The sequence below is a fragment of the Peromyscus eremicus genome, chromosome 8b (assembly GCF_949786415.1).
Source record: "Peromyscus eremicus chromosome 8b, PerEre_H2_v1, whole genome shotgun sequence".
Classification (NCBI taxonomy): Eukaryota; Metazoa; Chordata; class Mammalia; order Rodentia; family Cricetidae; genus Peromyscus; species Peromyscus eremicus.
In genome coordinates, this window is record NC_081424.1 from 54,934,786 (window position 1) to 54,955,400 (window position 20,615).

At 46.4% G+C, this 20,615-nt stretch overlaps 1 protein-coding gene across 1 annotated transcript; it reads left to right on the forward strand.

Annotated features, from left to right (window-relative positions):
• Positions 1 to 787: 787 nt before the first annotated feature.
• Positions 788 to 20,249, forward strand: LOC131918643 (acetyl-CoA acetyltransferase, cytosolic). The gene is made up of 9 exons (XM_059272832.1): positions 788 to 934; positions 1,454 to 1,588; positions 6,007 to 6,188; positions 9,734 to 9,851; positions 13,649 to 13,792; positions 14,678 to 14,800; positions 15,775 to 15,929; positions 18,762 to 18,872; positions 19,236 to 20,249. The coding sequence occupies exons 1-9, from the start codon at positions 880 to 882 to the stop codon at positions 19,404 to 19,406; spliced, it is 1,194 nt and encodes a 397-aa protein (XP_059128815.1). The 5' UTR covers positions 788 to 879; the 3' UTR covers positions 19,407 to 20,249.
• Positions 20,250 to 20,615: the final 366 nt, after the last annotated feature.

Sequence of the window (20,615 nt, forward strand, 5' to 3'; positions counted from 1 at the left end):
CTCACAACCTGTGGTACCTTTCTCTTACTCCACTGTTCCCGCTTACTGCGAGACTCGCCTAGAAAGCCTCTCCTTTCCAGCACAGGATTCCGCTTTCCTAAATAGGTGGCATTCTCTGTGGGCCAGCAAGCTGCAGAAGCAAACCAAGATGACTCTCCTTTCCGAATACATGGGCACTGTAGATGGCCTGTGGTGGTGGTGGTGGTGAAGCTAGGGGGTGAGGTGGGGGGGTGGGGGGGTGGAGCGGGCTGAGCGTGGCCAGAGGGAGTCTCCAAAAGGCATGAATGACACGAGGCAGACAGGTAAGAAGCAAGCCTAACAGAATGACTTTGGCTGCGTAAGAAGTCCGCAAGGTTTGAAAACAGCAGCGATCCATCGCCCTAAGGATCTTTGTTGGAAGCTGCCAGCGCAGAGAAGGACCCTCCAGCAGGGGCGGGACGTGCCTACCCAGGAAAGGCTAGGCTAGGCTCTCTGGAGTGTGAACCCCACCCAGGTCGACACCCCTAGACCGTTTACTCCCGACCCCACCTAAGACTCCTAGACCGTCGGCACCCCACATCGCTCTCCGACACCCCTAGGCTCCCTTCGTCCAACCCAGCACCCCTGGATCGTCTACGCCCACCTTAACCCGACACACCCCGCTGCCTGGATGCTAACCCCATCCCATACAACCAGCGTCTACAACCCCACCCACCTCGGGGACTTGGGCCCGCCCAGCGTGTCGCGCAGGCGCGGGGAGGCGTGGCGTGGAGGCGTGGCGTGGAGGCGTGACGTGGAGGCCATAGCCCCGCCCCCAGCACGGCCAAGGAGGCTGCAGGAAGTTTTACCTCAGTCGCAGACGGCGCCTGGCTGACAGCTGGTCGGAAGCGGAGCCGCAGGATGAACGCAGGCTCGGACCCCGTGGTCATCGTCTCCGCGGCGCGGACCGCCGTAGGTGAGTGTCCCGCGGGGCCGCGTCGGCCTCCCCCGACCCGGGCGCCGAGAACCGGGCTCGCGTGACCCGGAGGGGGCGGCCGGCCGCGGACGCCACGGACCTGTGCCTCGCGCCTCGCCCGCGGCCCCGCCCCTCGCGCTGCGATTGGTTCCTGGCCGTAGAACCACCGCTCTGCCAGACTCACCTATTGGCTGCCCCTGGGACGCGTTCTCTCTCCTGATCTCTGATTGGCCCGCTCTGCCAAGCGCCATCGGTCACGCTGTGGTGGTGGGGGCCGGGAGCGGGTGGTCCGAGCAAGGGGCTCGGGGCAGGCCTCGGCCCTGGCATTGTCCTGGAAGCCCCCATCGCCTGGGCCCGCCCCGGCGCCAGCCTGTTTTGTTTGGAGAGCGTGATGCCGCATCCTCGTCCTCCTCCTCCTCCTCCTCCTCCTCCTCCTCCTCCTCCTCCTCCTCCTCCTCTTTGGGGGTCCTCCGTGTGCTCTGGGTTCAGACACCGTCCCTCTTCCCCATTCCGTTACAGGCTCCTTCAATGGTGCCCTGTCTACTGTGCCTGTCCACGACCTGGGGACCACTGTCATCAAAGAAGTCCTGCAGAGGGCCAAGGTGGCTCCAGAAGAGGTGTCCGAGGTCATATTTGGACACGTTTTGGCGGCAGGTAACTCCTCAGTAACCCCAGGAGAAGTCAGGCTCATTTATTGGCACACTCTCTCACACACACACTCACCACCGGACATTTCTTGGCTCAGAGTTCCCTCTGCCAGGATCCTTCTGTCTGTCCCCCCTCCTCCCTAAGCTGATGATTCTAGACCACGGATCTGTACAATGCCTTTGCATTGTTAGAAGCAAGGCCAGGCTGGTGCATAGGAGAGTATGCATAGTGCGCCACATGCCCCGAAAATGCCACACATTTAGTAAAAGCACTGTGCCAGCAGCAGGAAGGCTGGCTGTAGCAGAACAGGTATACCCTTGTCCTCTTGTCATGAGATAGGCTGTTCCTCACTCGTGGGAGCTTCATCACTCCCTGGAAGAAGACAGGAGAGTCTAAGAATGCCTTCACTTGACCTCTGATTCCTGCTGGGTTTGTAGACCAGTGACCACTGACCATTCCGTGCTGATAATTGATTTGGATCCTGAAGTGTTAGTATTCAAAACCAATTTCTGTTAATTGTTAGTATTCAAAACCAACTTCTGGGAGCTGGAGTGACGGCTCAGAGGTTAAGAGCACTGGCTGCTCTTCCAGAGGTCCTGAGTTCAATTCCCAGCAACCACATGGTGGCTCAGAGCCATCTATAATAAGATATGGTGCCTTCTTCTGGCATGTAAGCATACATCCAGGCAGAACACTGTATGCATAATAAATATATCTTTAAAAAAAAAAAAAAAAAACTTCTGTTCTTACTCTGTCTGAGACCTTGTCCATTTGTAGGTGTGCAGGTTGAATACTCCCATGTTTGAAACACTTGGAACCAGAATTGTTTTGATTTCAGATCCCCTCACCAGATTTTGCAATATCTGTGTGTGTGTGTGTGTGTGTGTGTGTGTGTGTGTGTATTGAAGTATCACTGTTACCAAACTTGGTGTGACAATTGTTATCTCAAGAAGCCAGGTTCAGTCAGTTGTCTTTTGTAAGCTAGCTGGAACAGTAAAAGGGATAATAAATCGCAGAAAAGGGAGATTTATTTAATTTGGCTAAACTGGGAAGAGAGGCAAAGAGACCCAATGATCTTTCACATCTATTTTCATGGTCCAGACGTGAGATTAAACTTTAGATGGAGGGCTGGAGGTCTGTACTTCTAAACAGCCTGGTCAAGTTATGGCCACACCCACCATTGACCCATCCTCTGAGTCTCTCTACAAAGTGGTCTGACAGGTTGTCAAAGTGTGTAAAATCTTTTTCCACCTCTGCCTGCTCCAGGCTTTAACTTCTTCCTTCGCCCAGCATAGGATTCCTAGGTTGTAGAACACTTGTGTAGTACACACAAGCCACTAGGTTCAATACCTTGCATGGAAAAAATAATAACTTTCATACTTTGGAGCATTTGAGATTCTTTTTTGTTTGTTTGGTTTTTGGTTTTTGGTTTTTTTGAGACAGGGTTTCTCTCTGTAGTTTTGGTGCCTGTCTTGAATCTCACTCTATAGACCAGGCGGTCCTTGAACTTAGAGATCTGCCTGCCTCTGCTTCGCAAGGGCTGAGATTGAAGGTATGCACCACCACCACCTGGCTCTTTCTTTAAAAAAATAAAAAGTGTGTGTGTGCTGTACATATGTGTGTGTATACGTGTATATAAGTGTGTTTATATGTATGTGGTGTTTTGTCTATGTGTCTGTCTATATACTGCATGCATGCCTGGTGCCCAGGGAGACCAGAAAGGGCATTGATCCCCTAGGACTATAATTACAGACCATTGTAAGCCAGACTGTTTGTTGTATGTCAGTGCTGGAAACTCGGGTCCTCTACAAGAACAATATGTGCTTTTAATCACTGAACCATCTCTCCAGCTAGCGATAACACTGTCTATGTCAGGTCTCTGTTATGAGGCTCATATTTGGCTAAGTTAGCACTATCATATTCAGTAATCATTTCTGAGCCCTAAGTACCTTGAGGATGGGAACTAGGAAAGGGGTGTGTGTGTGTGTGTGTGTGTGTGTGTGTGTGTGTGTAGTTATTTGCCTAAATATGTCATTTATTGTTTAAAAAAACAGGTACCTTATATAGTAATACCTTTATTCAATAGTATCTTGTTAGTTTAATTTAGAATTTTTTAATTTTAATACTGTAGTCCAACTGGCTTTGAACATGTGCAATCCTTGAGGCAAACTTCTTACCTTTAACTCCTGAGTCCTTGATTACAGGCATGAGCCACTACCCTCAACCAGAAAATTTTCTGATTCCCTGTCTGGTCTTGAACTCATAGAGATCCACCTGCCTCTAGCTCCTAAGGGCAAAAAAAATGAATAATTTTATGTGTTTTTCACTTCCAGCCTAACCTCAGATTAATGACACTAATTAATACAGTTTTTAAGTTTTTGACACTGTCCCATTGGTTAGTATTTTTCCAGCACACACGCTAAGGAAATATAGGTGGAGTTTTCTGTGTCCTGGCAGCTGCTTCTAATAACCACTCAGAGACTTATTATTTTTTTTTTTTTTAATTTATTTTATTTATTTTTATTTATTTATTATGTATACAGTATTCTGCCTGCACATATGTCTGCAGGCCAGAAGAGGGCACCAGATCTCATTACAGATGGTTGTGAGCCACCATGTGGTTGCTGGGAATTGAACTCAGGACCTCTGGAAGAACAATCAGTGCTCTTAACCTCTGAGCCATCTCTCCAGCCCAGAGACTTATTATTAATTATAAGTGCTTGGCCAATAGCTCAGGCTTATTACTAACTAGCTCTTACAACTTAAATTAACCCATTTCTATTAATCTTTGTGCAGCCTCAAGGCTCGTAGCTTTTACCTCTCCTGTGTGTCCTTTCTTTCCATCTGTATGGTGACTCCTCAGACTCTGCCCTTCTTCTTCCCAGCATTCTCTCTACCCCAGAAATCCTGCCTAGCCATCGGCCAGTCAGCTTTTTATTAACAGTGAGAGTAATACATATTTACAGTGTATGAAGAATTGTTCCACGGCTAGGAAAGTCATAGATGCAGGTGCATCAGAAACTTGCAAAAGGTTCACTCTTTGCCATTCATCATACAATGACATTTCAACTTAGAGCATTTCAAAGTTTTGACTCCATCCCTTCTCTGCTGCTGCTGCTTTTCCTTTTTAATAAAGGAAAACATTTAATTGAGGTGGCTATGCACAGTTTCAGAGGTTTAATCCATTATCATGGCAGGACATGGCAGCCTGCAAGCAGACATGGTACTGGAGAAGGAGCTTCTACATCTTGATACGCAGGCAACAAGAAGTAGAAGGTCCTCTTCTCTGCTTCTTCTTTTTTTTTTTTTTTTTTTTTTTTTTTTCTGGCTTTTCGAGACAGGGTTTCTCTGTAGCTTTTCGACTTTCCTGGAACTCACTCTGTATCCCAGCTTAGCCTCGAACTCACAAGGATCCACCTGGCTCTGCCTACCAAGTGCTGGGATTAAAGGCATGCGCCACCACCATCTGCTGCTTCTTTTAAGGAAGTGGTTTGTTTTGTTTTTGCCAACTGAAGGATATCCTAGGTAAATTACAGACAGGCATTTTTTGGTTCTAATTTTGTTATATGGATTTAACTTTATTTTTTACTTTCTGAGAAAAGGCCTTACTATGTAGTATAGACTGGGCTGGAATTCACTATGTAGTTCAGATTACTATGAAATGACTATTTGGTTCATGCTAGTCTAAAACTTAATATATCCCCAGACTAGCCTCAAATTAATTGTGAACATTCTGTTACAAGTGACAAAATGCTGGGATTATAGGTGTGAGTTACCATATCAGCATGATTTTCTACACAGATTTTTTTTTTTTTTTTTTTTTTTTTTTGGTTTTTCGAGACAGGGTTTCTCTGTGTAGTTTTGCACCTTTCCTGGAACTCACTTTGTAGACCAGGCTGGCCTCCAACTCACAGAGATCCTCCTGCCTCTGCCTCCAGAGTGCTGGGATTAATGGCGTGCACCACAACCGCCCAGCTTCTACACAGCTTTTATGCACAGAATTTCTCTTTAAGTAACCCCCTTTTTGTTCTGAGTGTCATATGCCTAGCCTCTGGGAGCAAAATGCTCTACAAGTCTGAATTACGCCTTGTGCTTACAGGCAGCAGAACTAGCAGGCTGTTACCCTTGGTCTTAACTACCTGTCTTCCCGACCAGGAGGAAAAGTCTGGCCCTCTCTAGAGAGGAAGGTCTCGAGGTTCTGTCCTAGGTGTTGGGAACTTGCTTGTGGAGGAGTTGCACAAGGTGGCCTCTGTCCCAGGTCTAGAGTGGCAGGCAGAGAGGGAGACAGGCTTCTGTGCTGCTGGAGAACTGAGCTGCCTGAAGGCATTGGGGGCGGCAGGCCATCTCCTTGACTCAGCCCTCACTTGTCCCCGATGTTTACCTTTCCCCTGATGGCTTAGAGGCTCCCGTGTTCCCTGTTCCAGGTTGTGGGCAGAATCCTACTCGACAGGCCAGTGTGGGGGCAGGGATCCCCTACTCGGTTCCAGCATGGAGCTGCCAGATGATCTGTGGCTCAGGCCTCAAAGCCGTGTGCCTTGCAGCCCAGTCCATAGCCATAGGCGACTCCAGCATTGTGGTTGCAGGAGGCATGGAGAACATGAGCAAGGTAAGTGCCGAGGTGCCCACCCTCCTCCTCAGCCATGGTGCATGTCCTGCTGAGGAGCACAGAAAGCCACTCAGCCTGGACCCCTGCCTGAATGAATGTTCACTGTTCTCCAGGTTGGATGAGAAATCCGATGTGAAGAACAGCCTGTCAGCCAGGCAGTGGAGGAGGCAGAGGATAACTTTTCTAAGCTGTTGTTCCAGAAGCATACAGTGTTTTCTGAAAGGAACCCACAAGATTAGTTGTTGCTGTCCCTGCTCACTAGGTAGCCGAGGCTAGCCTAGTACTTGCTGTGTAGTCTAACCTAGCCTTAAGTGCTTGCCTCTCCAGCTCTGCCTCCTGAGTGCTAAGATTACAAGCATATGCCACTGGGCCCAGAAAAACCTTTTTAAACTTTTGGATATTTTCCAAGTATCCAAAACTTAACTTTCTCTCTCTCCTTTCCTTCCTTTATTTATTTTGATTTTTTGAGACAGGGCTTCTCTGTGTAGCTTTGCGCCTTTTTCTGGAACTCACTTGGTAGCCCAGGCTGGCCTCGAACTCACAGAGATCCGCCTGGCTCTGCCTCCCGAGTGCTGGGATTAAAGGCGTGCGCCACCACCGCCCGGCTTGAGACAGGGCTTCTTTATGTAGCCCTGGCTGCCCTCGATCTCACTCTAGATCAGGCTGTCCTGAACTCAGAGATCCTCCTGCCTCTGCTTCCAGAGTGCTGGGATGAAAGGCATGAGCCACTACCACCTGGCCAAAGCTTCTTTTAAGAGTTGTCTTCTTTACAACTTTAAAGGCTTAAAAGCTCCTTTGTATCATGCTCAAAAAGTTAATAAACGTGTCTATTACAGGAAATTCATCTTGAGAACACTAAAAAGACTATTTCACAGGCCACTGACTAACTTCTGAAGTGTCATCCTTACAAAGTTGACAAGGTCATGAAGGCCACCTGAATCATCCAGATTCATAATTCAACTCCTCCACTTTTTTTTTTTTTTTTTTTTTTTTTTTTTTTTTTTTTTTTTTTTGGTTTTTTCGAGACAGGGTTTCTCTGTGTAGCTTTGCGCCTTTCCTGGAACTCACTTGGTAGCCCAGGCTGGCCTCGAACTCACAGAGATCCACCTGGCTCTGCCTCCCGAGTGCTGGGATTAAAGGCGTGCGCCACCACCGCCCGGCAACTCCTCCACTTATTATCAAAGAATAAAAATTAGATAGTTCAACAAAGGAGCAACTGCTTGGTTATGTCAAAATCTTGGTTAGGTCCCCAGATTTTCCACTTGAAATACTGTCACATTTTTCATTTCCATGGGAGATTGTTTCCCATCATGCACTACTGCCATTCTCCTCTTTAAAAAAAAAAATAATAATAGAGGCTGGGTGTGGCAGGGCACACCTTTAATCTCAAAAGAGAAATGATAGTAAATACAACACATTTCTCACCCATATTACTGGGAAGCGGGCACATGCCCCCACACCAGGTGGAGTCAGGACAACTGCTGGGGTAGGTTCTCTCCTTCCACCAGGTGGGTTGCGGGGATTGAACTCGGGTCATCAGTCTTGGTGCCAGTGCCTGTATGACTGAGCCATCTCACTGACACTGCCTTGCTTTCTTTTTCTTTTTTTTCCCCTTTTGGTTTCACTTATTTATTTGTTGGTTTTTCAGGACAGGTTCTCTGGGTAACCGTGGTTATGCTGTAACCTGCTCTGTAGACCAGGCTGGCCTCAAACTCAGATACTTGTCTCTGCTTCCTGAGTGTAGGGATCAAAGGTGTGTACCACCACGCCACTTCCCCAGCCCCCAGAATTTAGACAGGGTCCTGTGTAGCTTGGACTGGCCTGGAACTCCCCATGTATTCCAGGTTGGCCTCAAATTCACAGAAATCCACCTATCACTGCCCACACCAGTCAGGTAGGGTTCTGTGCACCTCGAGCAGCCTGCTCCTAGACACAGCTCATCAGCCCAGGGTACAGCACATCCCTAGGCAGTGTTCTTTCTCCTTTTGACCTGGAGCCAGAGCTCAGAACAGTCCACACACAAATAATCAAGACCATGATCTGCACACAGAGCACAAGGAGCCTCAGCAGGACAGATCCCTACCACTTCAGGGCATGACCAGAGGGAAACAGGAAATAGGCTAGCTTGTTTTGGACTTGCTTTCCCTCTGTGAGGAAGAGTCGAGTCACATGTTGCCTCTTAACCTTCTTGTCATGGCCCTTGATCAGGAGGGACCCCAGGGACCAGACCTTGTTGATCTTCTAGAGGGTAGGACATGTAAAAGCCACCCATGGTGAAGCATGCCCAGTCCCTGCTGCTTAGGAGGCTGAGAAGAGCGTGAGCCCAGAAACTCAAGACCAGCCTAGATCACACAGCCAGACCTCACCTCAAAAACCAAAGGAAAGAACATGGCCGAGGATCACAGGGAGCTGCCCTGTCCAGGAGGCTTGCCATTCCGGTCTGTGTCACCTAGTGCTGTCTGTCCTTCAAGCTGGCCCTGCAGTGGAACAGTACCTTCTTGTGGAGGCAGCTCCAGGTCTGACCTTGGAGCCACTGGTCAGAGATCAGTGAGCTCAGCAACTGCAGAGCTCAGGAGGAGGCCAAAGGTCACAAAGTGAATGGAGTCCTTCTGGTTGGATGTAGTAAAGTGCAGGCCTGCACCTAGGGCTGCTGTGTGTGGTCACACAAGCCAACATGGTGTCAGTGCTGTTATTCCCAATTTACAGGTGGGAACACTGATGTCCAGAGCTGCCACTTAAATGTATGGCTTTTGCTTCTTTGCTTCTTGAAAACAATAAGCATATGATATTATGGGTTTAATTATGTCATTTTCACTCTTAGATATCATTGTACTTTGATTCACCTCTGTTGACTCCTTGCCCATTATTACCCTTTCATTGTATGCTGGCTGTTTTTGAAATGCTGGAAGTTAAGAATAACTTCTCGAAAACCCTCCTCTCAGTTCATATTGCAACCTGAGTATTCTCCCTATGGGTACTCTGTCTCCTATCAGAGTAGATATTGGATGTGCTGGAGCAATGAACAGTAGTGAAGGGCTTGTACTATTCTTGCAGAGGACCCAAGTTCAGTTCCTAGCATCCCTGTCAGGGGCCTCACATTTGCCCATAGTCCAGCAGGGCGTCCAATACCCTCTGGTCTCTTTGGTGTGCTCTCACGTGGTGCCCATAAAGTCATTCAGGCACACACACACATTTTTTAAAGTAGGTACATGATTCTGGTTTTTATGCCATCTCCTTAGGTAATACTTGTCTCTCTAGAAGGAAAAAAATGAAACCATAAGGAATAAAGACACAGAATGGACAGGTTTGAGAGAGAAACGGGCAAGTTACAGAGGAATAGATTGCTAAGAGAAGGCAGGTGGGATTGTCTGCTAATGCCAAGAGGTTTCAGGCCCTGACCTGGGGAAGCAGGTAGTGGGGAGAAGGGCTTGATGGGTAAATGAAGAGGGAGGAAGCACTGTGCAGACCATTCTGAGTCTGAGTGGGATCCTAAGGAGAGGGCTGATGACAACCAAGTCTAACTTGTTCTTACTTCCTGTCTCCAGGCCCCTCACTTGGCTCACCTGAGAGCAGGAGTCAAGATGGGGGAGATGCCGCTGGCTGACAGCATCCTCTGTGATGGTCTCACAGATGCGTTTCACAACTACCACATGGGCATTACAGGTGAGGCTGATGCGGCTGCACACACCAGCTTTAAAGAAAGAGGTTGACGAGAGCATGTGACGGTGAGGCTTGTGGTTACCATAGTGCCCAACATGTGCTTTAGTGAGGAAGCTGAGACATACCGAAGCTCACAGAGAGTCCTGGGATATTCGTGGTGTTGGATCCTCATGGAGCTTCCCTAGGTATCCGTGTGGTCTGCTTTTGACTTGATTCTGGAGAGCTTGTCACAGCTGTAGATGTCATTGATCAGAGTAGAACTTTGGTGGTTAGACCTTACACACAGGCAAGGTGAGAGGTCATGTCTTCCCAATGTATGTAGCTCACTCATTCTATCCTTAACGTTCCCGTTCCCGTTCCCTGTAGTGCCTGCTGAAAGTATGACCCACATTTCACTGGCAGAGGGCAGATACCAATACAAAACAGCCACAGATGACATAGGATTGAAGAAAAACAGGAAAGCCAAGACAACAGATTTTCACCTGATTTTAAGGTCATAAGAGAAAAAGGTGAGACAGTAATAGAAAATTAAGTTAGGAACCTGAACGGGCAGCAATTGACTTCCTAAAAGGCACATTTTGCTAATGCCATAGCTGAGCTACCAGTTCAAAGATGACTGTTATCTTGACCACTGATGATGGATCAGTGGTCAAGAGTACTGGCCTTGTTGCTAAGGATCTGAGTTTGGTTCCCAGCACCCACATCAAGTGGCTTATAGCCATCTGTAACTCCAGTTCCAGGGGATCCTGTGCCTTCTGGCCTCCACAAGTACTGTATGTACATGGTGCACATAAGCTAGTTCAGCCCCATACACATACACCTAAATCAAAATTTTTTAAAGAACATAGTTGGGCACTGAGGCACACAACTTTAGCCCCAGCACCTGAGAGGCAATGACAGACAGATCTCTGTGAGTTTTCAACCAGTCTCATCTCCATAGTGCTCTGTGAGTTTTTAGGCTAGCCAGGGATACACCACATTTAGATCCTGTCTAAAACAAACAAACAAAAAAAGACTTAAAAACATGACTATTATGTATAGGCATGAAAGCTCTAGTTCAGGGGCTGGAGAGATGGCTCAGCAGTTAAAAACACTTACTGCTCTTGTAGAGGACCCAAGTTCAATTCCTGCCACCCACAACGTGATTTCACGGGATCCAAGGGCACCAAGCATGCATATAAAACACTCAAGCATAAAATTCAGTAAATTAATTAATTTAAAAAAGTATTTAAAGGAAAACTATATTCCAAAATGTTCATCCTGCCCAGGAAGCTGATGGTCAAAGACACCACATCCTTAGGAAGCTCAGCAGCATAGAGGCCACTGAAGTGTCCACTCTCCTCAGCGTGCTCCTCCTCACAGACAGAGCTTTCCCTATGGATTTAGAATTGTACACACATTTTCTCTTCAAGGAACTGAAAGGAGAAAATTGATACTCTCTACTTGTAGATCCTTGGTGTCGAAGAATGTTGATTCTTCTGGACCAATCCCTTCATTTCCTCAAATAAGAAAGCAGAGCCCACAAATACTGGCTTGTAAGAGAAGGACTAGCAGATAAACTAGTTCTTCTGGTAACACAATTGTATTGTTAGTCATGTGTCTAGGTCAGCAGTTATCAATCTTTTCAATCACCAAGGTGGTGATTGAAAGACCCTTTCTCAGGGGTAGCCTAACCATCTGTATATCAGATATTTACATCACGATTCATGATAGTTAGCAAACTTAGTTATGAGGTAGAAACAAAAATAATTTTGTGGGGCTGGAGAGATGGCTCAGCGGTTAAGAGCACTGGCTGTTCTTCCAGAGGTCCTGAGTTCAATTCCCAGCAACCACATGGTGGCTCACAACCATCTGTAATGAGATCTGCTGCCCTCTTCTGGCTTGTAAGCATGCATGTAGGCAGAACACTGTATACATAATAAATAAATCTTTAAAAAAAATAATAATAATTTTGTGGTTGGGAGTCACCACAACATGAGGAACGGTAAAGGGTCTCAGCATTAGGAAGGTTGAGAACCACTGGTCTCGGTCCTTGTGTCCTCTGTTGACAGATGAAGCAATTAGAAAATCAATACCTTTACTCTATATAAATAAAGCTTAAACAGAAGTAACATTTGACCGTGAGATAAATAAACCCTGAGAAGTGAAGCAGCTTGTTCAAAAGCTGCAGCAATGGCTAAGGTTCCATGAGAAGTAAGTATCAGTCATATGAAGAGGGTAATGGGAAAAGGCTAAGCGTAAGCACAGGAGACAGTGTGTGGGAATTCAAGGAGGTCTTGAGGATGTGTCCGACAGGGACTCAAGGCTTTTTTGCTCCGTGAGAACAACAGCACAGAGAGCTAAAGAGCATCCACAGACCATGGGAGATGCTATAGCTCTTAACCTGGATCTTAGCCAGTTTCTCAAGTGATACTCAGACTACCTGCCTAAACATTACCAAGATGATCATTAAAAATTTAGATCCTAAGCCGGGCAGTGGTGGCGCACGCCTTTAATCCCAGCACTCGGGAGGCAGAGCCAGGTGGATCTCTGTGAGTTCGAGGCCAGCCTGGACTACCAAGTGAGTTCCAGGAAAGGCGCAAAGCTACACAGAGAAACCCTGTCTCGAAAAAACCAAAAAAAAAAAAAAAAAAAAAAATTTAGATCCTGAAGCTAGAGGCAGAGTTCCTGTTGGAGCACTTGTTTAACATGTGCAGTCCCAGGTTCTATCCAGAACAAACGAACAAACAAACAAAAATGTAGAAAGTTCCTCTCCAAGCATAACTGATTGTCCATAACCAAGATAAACTGATTATCACCTGTGCGGACAAGCCGTTATTCAGTGAGGAAACACAAGACAATGTGATGGAAGAGAGGGGCCCTGGTCTTCGGAAATATCTATCCCCGGGTTAGAGGGCTCAGTGTCAGAAGTGCTTGCTGGGGGCTGGAGAGGTGGCTCAGTAGTGAAGAGCACACTGGCTGTTCTTCCAGAGGTCCTGAGTTCAATTCCCAGCAACCATGTGGTGGCTCACAGTGGCTTCGTAATGAGATCTGAGATCTGGTGCGCTCTGCTGGCCAGCAGGCACACGTGCAGGCAGAACACTGTATACATAATAAATAAATGAATCTTTAAAAAGAAAAAAGTGCTTGCTGCACTTACAGAGGACCAGAGTTCAGTCCCCAGCACCCATACAGGAGGCTCGGTTCCAGACATCTGATGCTGTGTTCTGGCCTCCTCAGGCAATGCACACATGTGCACATACACACACACATAAAATAAATAATAAATCTTCACAAAATAAAACACCAATATCAAACCTAAGGAGCACAGAAAGTATGAAGATCTAAAGAGATTTGTAGTGAAGAGCACCAGATCCTAAGCAGTGCAATGGCATGAAACTCAGAGATCCTGCTGCCTCACTGTGTGCTATCATGCCCAGCAAGCTGGTTTATTGTTAAGTCTTGTTATGACAAAAGGTAAAGTTTGAAGATGAGCCACGAAGTGGTATTAATGTTGAATTTCCTGATTTAATTTTTTTTTAACAAAAATGAGAGAAAACCTGCTGTAGTTCCCTCCCTCCACCATGTTCATCAAAGGTCAAACTCAAGTCATCATGCTTGGCAGCAAACGTGTTATCCTGTGAGTGCTCCACAGAGGGAAAACCTATGGACTTACACTTCCCAGAGGGGTCATGTAGGGAATACTAAGTAAATGAGGTAGAAGTATCAATGGTAAACCTGGATACAGATTTCTGGAAGTTTGCAGACATATGTTGCAAATAGCTCACCAATATGCTGTTTTTGCCTTTTCTCCTCCTCAGCTGAAAACGTAGCCAAGAAATGGCAAGTGAGCAGAGAAGCCCAGGACCAGGCTGCAGTTCTGTCCCAGAACAGGGCAGAGCGTGCACAGAAAGCTGGCCACTTTGACAAGGAGATTGTGCCAGTGTTGGTGTCTTCCAGAAAAGGTGAGTGTGGAGAGCACAGTAAACATGAGCCTGTTTGCAGGCATCAATAACACCTGCAAGGATGCTATGTAGGGCCGTTTGTGAACTGGTCTTTACAAGTTGTCAAACTGTAGGCTTTATACATCTGAATGTGAGTGTGAATGTGAGCGAGCAGATGGTGATGTGGTGTTCTGAGACATGGTCCTGCTGTGTAGCCCTGGATGAACTACAGGTCACTATGTAGACCAGGCTACCCTCCTCCTGCTTGTGCCTGCTGAGTGCTGGGATTACAGGTGAGCCACCACACCTGGCTGGAAAATACTGTCTACACGGGATATGGTCACATGGGAAACTGTCATCTTCAAACTGTCCACAGCTGCAGTGTGTGTCATCCAGTGGGCTCCATGAGAAGTGGAGCATCAGTCTGTGGTTGTCAGGAAGACACAACTCTCCTATGCAATCTAAATAAAGCCTTTCCAGTTGCTCCCATGTGCATCTCACATCCCATTTGCAGAGGACACATCATGTTAGGGCACTGTCCATGCTCTGAATCTGCAGACAATATCAATAACTGACATCCATGCCCAGCTCACAGAGGATGGATTGTTCTACTCCTGACCCACTCAGTTTTAGCCAGCTCAATGCAATCACAAACCCATGTACATACAATACAAATACCTCTGTCCTTAGGAAGGCCTGTGGATTTGGAACACAGCCAGACTGTCTCATGAAGAGTTCTCATGGGGTAGCATGTAGTAATTCTAGTAATTCCTACTGGAATGGAAGTGGGTAAATGTTAATAAACCTTTCTACCAAATATGAATCCTCTTGTTTCTGAGACGTCCCCAATCCCAGCTCTCTGCCTTCTCTGTCCTCATCCCAGGTAACTGGTTTTACTTTTTTCAGGTCTTACTGAAGTGAAAATTGATGAGTTTCCTCGCCATGGGAGTAACATGGAAGCCATGGGCAAGCTAAAACCTTACTTTCTTACTGATGGGACGGGAACCGTTACCCCAGCTAATGCATCAGGTTCGATTTCTGAAGGGCACTGAGGGAAAGTGCCAACTCTGGTGAGGTCTACCAAGTGAATATGTCTTTCTACACAAAATGATTCCTAAAGCTGGGTTTAAGGGCAAAGCTTACAGTTTCTATATGCCTGGCTATTTAATCTATACTTAAGTGATTTGCTTTCTTGACATCTAAATTAAACATACAAATGAAAAGAATAAAATTGAAACTATGAAGTTGTCTGGGCGATGGTGGTGCACACCTTTAATCCCAGTACTCTGTTAGTTCGAAGCCAACCTGGTCTACAGATTGAGTTCCAGGACAGCCAGGGCTACACAGAGACCCTGTCTGGGGGAGGGAGAAACTGAAGTTGCCAGGCATGGTGAGGCACTCCTTTAATCCCTGCACTGCACCAGAGTTCTCTGAGGTTGAAACCAGCCTGGTACACATAGGGAGTTCTAGGCCAGCCAAGGCTAGAGAGAGCCTGTCTCAAAAGGAAAACAAAAAACAAAAAACTTCAGAGTTTATTTTTCTTCCTACTTTTCCAGTTCCAGAAAGTTCCCAGTATCTGTGAGTGAGCCCTAGGCTTGTTTCTTTAGTTTTCCTTCCATCTCCCTCCTCATTGCTTTAAGAGACTCTTGTAATGTTGTGTGGTCAGTATCTAGACTTTACCATCTTTTTTTTTTTTTTTTTGGTTTTTCGAGACAGAGTTTCTCTGTATAGCCCTGACTGCCCTAGAACTAGCTCTGTAGACCAGGCAGGCCTCAAACTCACAGAGGTCCACCTGCCTTTGTCTCCCAAGGGCTGGGACTAAAGGCATGCGCCGCCACCACCAGTGACCTTGACCATTTCTGAGTACACTGTAAAGTCTGATGAATCACAGCAAAGGGCTTTGCTAACTTGTCTGTAGCTTAATGGTTTCAGGTAGAAAAAATGGCCTTGGGTATATACCTGGGGTTAAAGAGCACTGTAGAAACCAGGTCACCTGTTTACAGGGATAAACGATGGTGCCGCTGCTGTGGTTCTTATGAAGAAGACAGAAGCCGAGAGTCGAATGCTGAGACCTTTAGCAAGAATAGTTTCCTGGTCACAGGCTGGTGTGGAGCCTTCCATTATGGGAGCAGGACCAATTCCAGCCATCAAGCAAGCTGTGAGTCTTACTCTAGCCTTTTGTTTGTGTGTGTGTGTTTGTTTGTTTGTTTGTTTGTGGCAGAGTTCTGTGTAGCCCAGCTGCCTTCACACCTACTGTGTGCTCAGGACGACTTTGAACAACCTTGGACTCCTCGACCTTCAGCCTCTCCCTCCCAGCTCCTGCACATGTGTCTGCCTCATCTTTGCGGACCTCATCCTTGGCTTGGGTGATGCTCTGAGGGCTGCTAACTGCAGCTCTGCACAAGCTCTTCTTCAACCTCTCCATCCCCTTTCCACTCTGACGTGTAAGGACGTGCTTGATTTTGTTACTTCTACCAGCTTATTTGCCTTTGGGAAAACATTGTAATTCCCAAGCCTTAAGTGAATTTAGTTCTCTCCCTAACATTTGGGTCACATATTTGTGTATGCTCTTGTGTCTTGGTGTTTGTGTGAAGGTAGAGGACACATTGTTCCATCTTAAAAAAAAAAAAAAAAAGCCAGGCAGAGGTGGCTCACGCCTTTAATCCCAGCACTTGGGAGGCAGAGGTAGGTGGATCTCTGAGTTAGAGGCCAGTCTGGGCTACAGAGGGAGTTCTAGGAAAGATGCAAAGCTACACAGAGAAACCCTGTCTCGAAAAACCAAAGAAAAAGAAAAAAAAAAAAAAACCCACAAAACCAACCTATATACTTGAAGTTTCGAGAAATGGCTTAGTGATTAAGAGCACTGGCTGCTCTTCCAGGGGACCTGGGTTCAATTTTCAGCACCCATGTGGAAGTTCACAACCATTTGTAACTCTAGTCCCTGGGGATCTCAGGCCCTCTTCTAAAACCCACAGGCACCAGGCATGTATGTGCTGTACTTACATACATACAGGCAAAACACTCATCACAAAATAAACATTTTTAAATATATTTTTTAAAAACTACATTTTTTTTTTTTGTGTGTGTGTGTGTGTGTGTTTGTGTGTTTGTGTTTTGAGCCAGGCCAATCCAAGGCTTCTCAGATGCCCAGTTGATAGGACAAAGGGAAGCTAGTTTTGTGTCCTTGCCCAGGGACAGATGTGGCAAGATCCAGTTTGGAGCTGGAGTCAAGACCTTGAAGGAGTTAAGGATTCAGTTCCTGGAAACCTGTTTTCCCCCATGAAGAAAGTAGAACTATTAGTCCCAAGGCCACTGTGTGCTTGATCGGTCTGTGGCACGTGAGATCCCTGTGCTTCCCGTGGGCAGCATTGCCTGCTTCCTGCTGACTTTGTTCTGTTGTCCCATTTCACCCTAGAAACTGCAGGTAAGGTGCTTCTTAGAAAGCTTGCTTAGCATAAGACATAGCTTGTGCAGAACATCCTGGCCTCAGCTTTCCTGTCTTCTTACCTCCCGGTCACCAGATCTAGGACCTTGTCACTGAAGAAGAGTGACCTGCTGGTCCAGGGTGTGTGTGTATGTGTGTGTATGACCTGCTAGTTGGGGTGTGTGTGTGTAGGCCTGGTGCATGTGTGGAAGTCAGAACAACTTGCAGGAGCTGTTCTTGTCTTATATTTGTGGGACCTGGAGAACTCCAGAGTAAGGACTATCATCATTGAGACCATGCACTGTATCCTTCCCCTGCATTTTTGAGACAAAGTCTCACACTAGCCTGGAATTTTCCAAGCAGGCTAGGTGGCTGTCTGGCCCCAGAGATCTGCCCATCTCAGCCTTCCCAGCAGTGTGGTCACAGGTGCCTCACCATGCCTCATGGAGTTTTTGTTGTTGTTTTGATTTTTTGAGACAGGCTTTCTCTGTAGCTCTGGCTGTCCTGGAACTCACAGAGATCCACCTGCCTCTGTTTCCCGAGCATTGGGATTAAAGGTGTGTGCCACCATCACCCAGCATACTTTTTTTTTCCAATGTAAGTTCTGGGGATTGATGTCAGGACATTTGTACTTTACCCATTTGACCATTTTCTCCAGCCCCAGATCATTTTTTTATTTTAGTTTTACTTTATGTGCATGGGTGTTCTGCTTGTATATATGTCTACAAACCGCTTGTGCCAGTGGAGGTGTTGGATCCCTTAGGACTGGAGTTACAAACTTTATTACGAGCCACCCTGTGAGTGTGGGAACCAAACATGGGTCTTCTAGAAGAGCATCTGCTGCTGAGCCATCTCTCAGCCCCTAGACTTTTTTTTTTTTTTTTTAAAGTCAGATCCAAGTGTGCTGTATCACCTGCATATAACAGATGCTATTTGTTTCATATTTAGGGCAGTTTAGACTTTCTACATTAAGGGGTGTTTTAGATTACATCCTTTTGGTTTTGAGGCTGGGCCTTGCTCTGTATTAAGTTAGAAATTGTCCTTCTGAGCTCCTGAGGTGCTGAAATTACAGGTGTATGACCACATCACCCTAGAGCACCTCATCTACCGTCTAAGTGAAGTCAGCTTCACTCAGGGCTCATCTATACAATCCATACTGACCTTGGTTGCAGGTGGGTTCATTATACAGGCTGACTGCAGCCTCTTCAGCCCTTGGTTTACAGACCAAAGCCACCATGGCACATCTAGCTGCGGAGGCAGTTTCCTAAGAAGTGTATCTTTGAGGGGTATATTACATATATCAGGCATATCTTTTTTTCGTTTTGAATTATTGTGTGTGTGTGTGAGCATGCAGGTGCCCATCGAGGCCACAAGAGGGCATGTGATGCCATAGAGCTGGAGTTACAAAGATTTGTGAGCCACCCAACATGAGTGCTGGGATCTGAAGTCTCATGCTCATGATAGAGCAGCAAGTATTCTTAACCACTGAACCATCTCTCCAGCACTTCATGTATAGACCTTTATGTTAGTAATGAATGATCTGATTTTGGTTTGTCTTTCCTGTAGGTTGCAAAAGCAGGCTGGTCCCTGGAGGATGTTGATGTGTTTGAAATCAATGAAGCTTTTGCAGCGGTGTCTGTTGCCATAGCCAAAGAACTTGGATTAAACCCCGAGAAGGTAACTAACAAGAAGTTGTGTGGTTTTCCAGTGAACTTGTACAATCCATGTTTAAGGTTGTAAAAAGCAACAAATGAGGTTATTTCCCAGGGCAGGTCACCTTGGCAAGAGATGAACAAATACTAGTTAAGGTTTAGTTGACTTGTTTGTTGCTTTTCACAGCAAAGAACTGAGTATGTTAGTTCACAATGAACAGGACATTCTAGAAACAAGGGATCAGAGGTGTCACAGGCAGTATTTACAGTGAAAGTTGAGTTTGAAAGGGTGGTTTGCTAGCATTAACACTGAGAGGAGAAAGATAAGACTGGGGGTGTTAGCCTGTGTCCACACAAGACTGACTTAAGATCCTCTCCTTTCCTATAGGTCAACATCGATGGAGGAGCCATTGCCTTGGGCCATCCTCTGGGAGCATCTGGCTGTAGGATTCTAGTGACCTTGTTACACAACCTTGAGAGAATGGGCGGGACACGTGGTGTGGCAGCCCTGTGCATTGGGGGTGGGATGGGGATAGCAATGTGTGTTCAGAGAGGATGACCTGCCTGACAGCCATCAGCCTTGAATGTTCTTGTTAAATCAGTGAAACACTAGATAGTAGGTGAAATCAGAGGACCAAAGTGAGGACAGGAACCCAGGTGGACAGCTTGCTGAACTTTAATGTGAGTCACCCAAGGCTAAGACATTGCACCTGGCACTGCTATAAATAAAAGGGAGATCCAATCAGTCATCAAGGGCTCCAGAGTGAACGGCATTTTCATGACTTCCGTGTTTATCGTCTTTGCTTTCTGGGTGCAATTTTATCAGATCATTGACTTTTTTTTGTTTGTTTTGGTTTTGGTTTTTTTTTGTTTGTTTGTTTTTGAAACAGGACCTCACCATGTAGCCTGGAGATTGCTTTGTAGATCAGGCTGGCTTTGCACTCCCAGAGATCCACCTGCCTCTGTCTCCTGAGTACTGGGATTAAAACCATCATGCCTAGCCCCCAAAATGACCCATTCGAAGAATGGTAATTGGGGCTTCTGTTGCAAACTTCAGGCTCTTCACTTTAACTATGGTTGGTTCAAACACCCCTGCTTGCTTGTTGTCTCGTGGCTTCCCATTAATCAAATCAAGACCAATCCTGTAATGGTGAAAATCTGATTCAGTGGCCTCTTCCAAGCTGATGTGGAGTGTTCCAGCTATTCTAGTCCAGAAACTGTGGGAGTTCTAACAAGTGTACCTCTGGGAGTAGAAAAGTGAGCAGCAGGTAGTTTTGATGTATTTGTTTCTCTCTGCTCTTGACTGGATAGGATGTTACCTGCTCTAAATTCCTGCCTTGACTTCCCCTAATGATGGACTGTAACCTGGAATTGTGAGCCAAATAAACTCTTTCCTCCCGTATGCTGCTTTTTGTCAAGGAGTTTTGCCATGACAACAGAAGTAGAGCAGAACATGAGAGTGTGTTAAGGACAGACAGCTTGATCAGAGAAGCATGGTTTACAGCATGTAACTGAGAGGTACAGCCAACGACTCCTGGAGCAAAATACGTGTTTGGGGCAGGTTGGGCAAGCAGAGTTCATTTATTATGGACATTCCTAACAAGCCTCTATGTTCCTCAGATGAACCTGCCAGGAGTTAGTCACATGCACTATGGCAATCATAAGCAAACTGTAATAGAGATGGATTCCAAAAGTCAGTTATTGAAGCCATGTGCCGAACATGCATGATTGGTCAGTGATGGACCAAATACACAACAGCAGTCCCCCA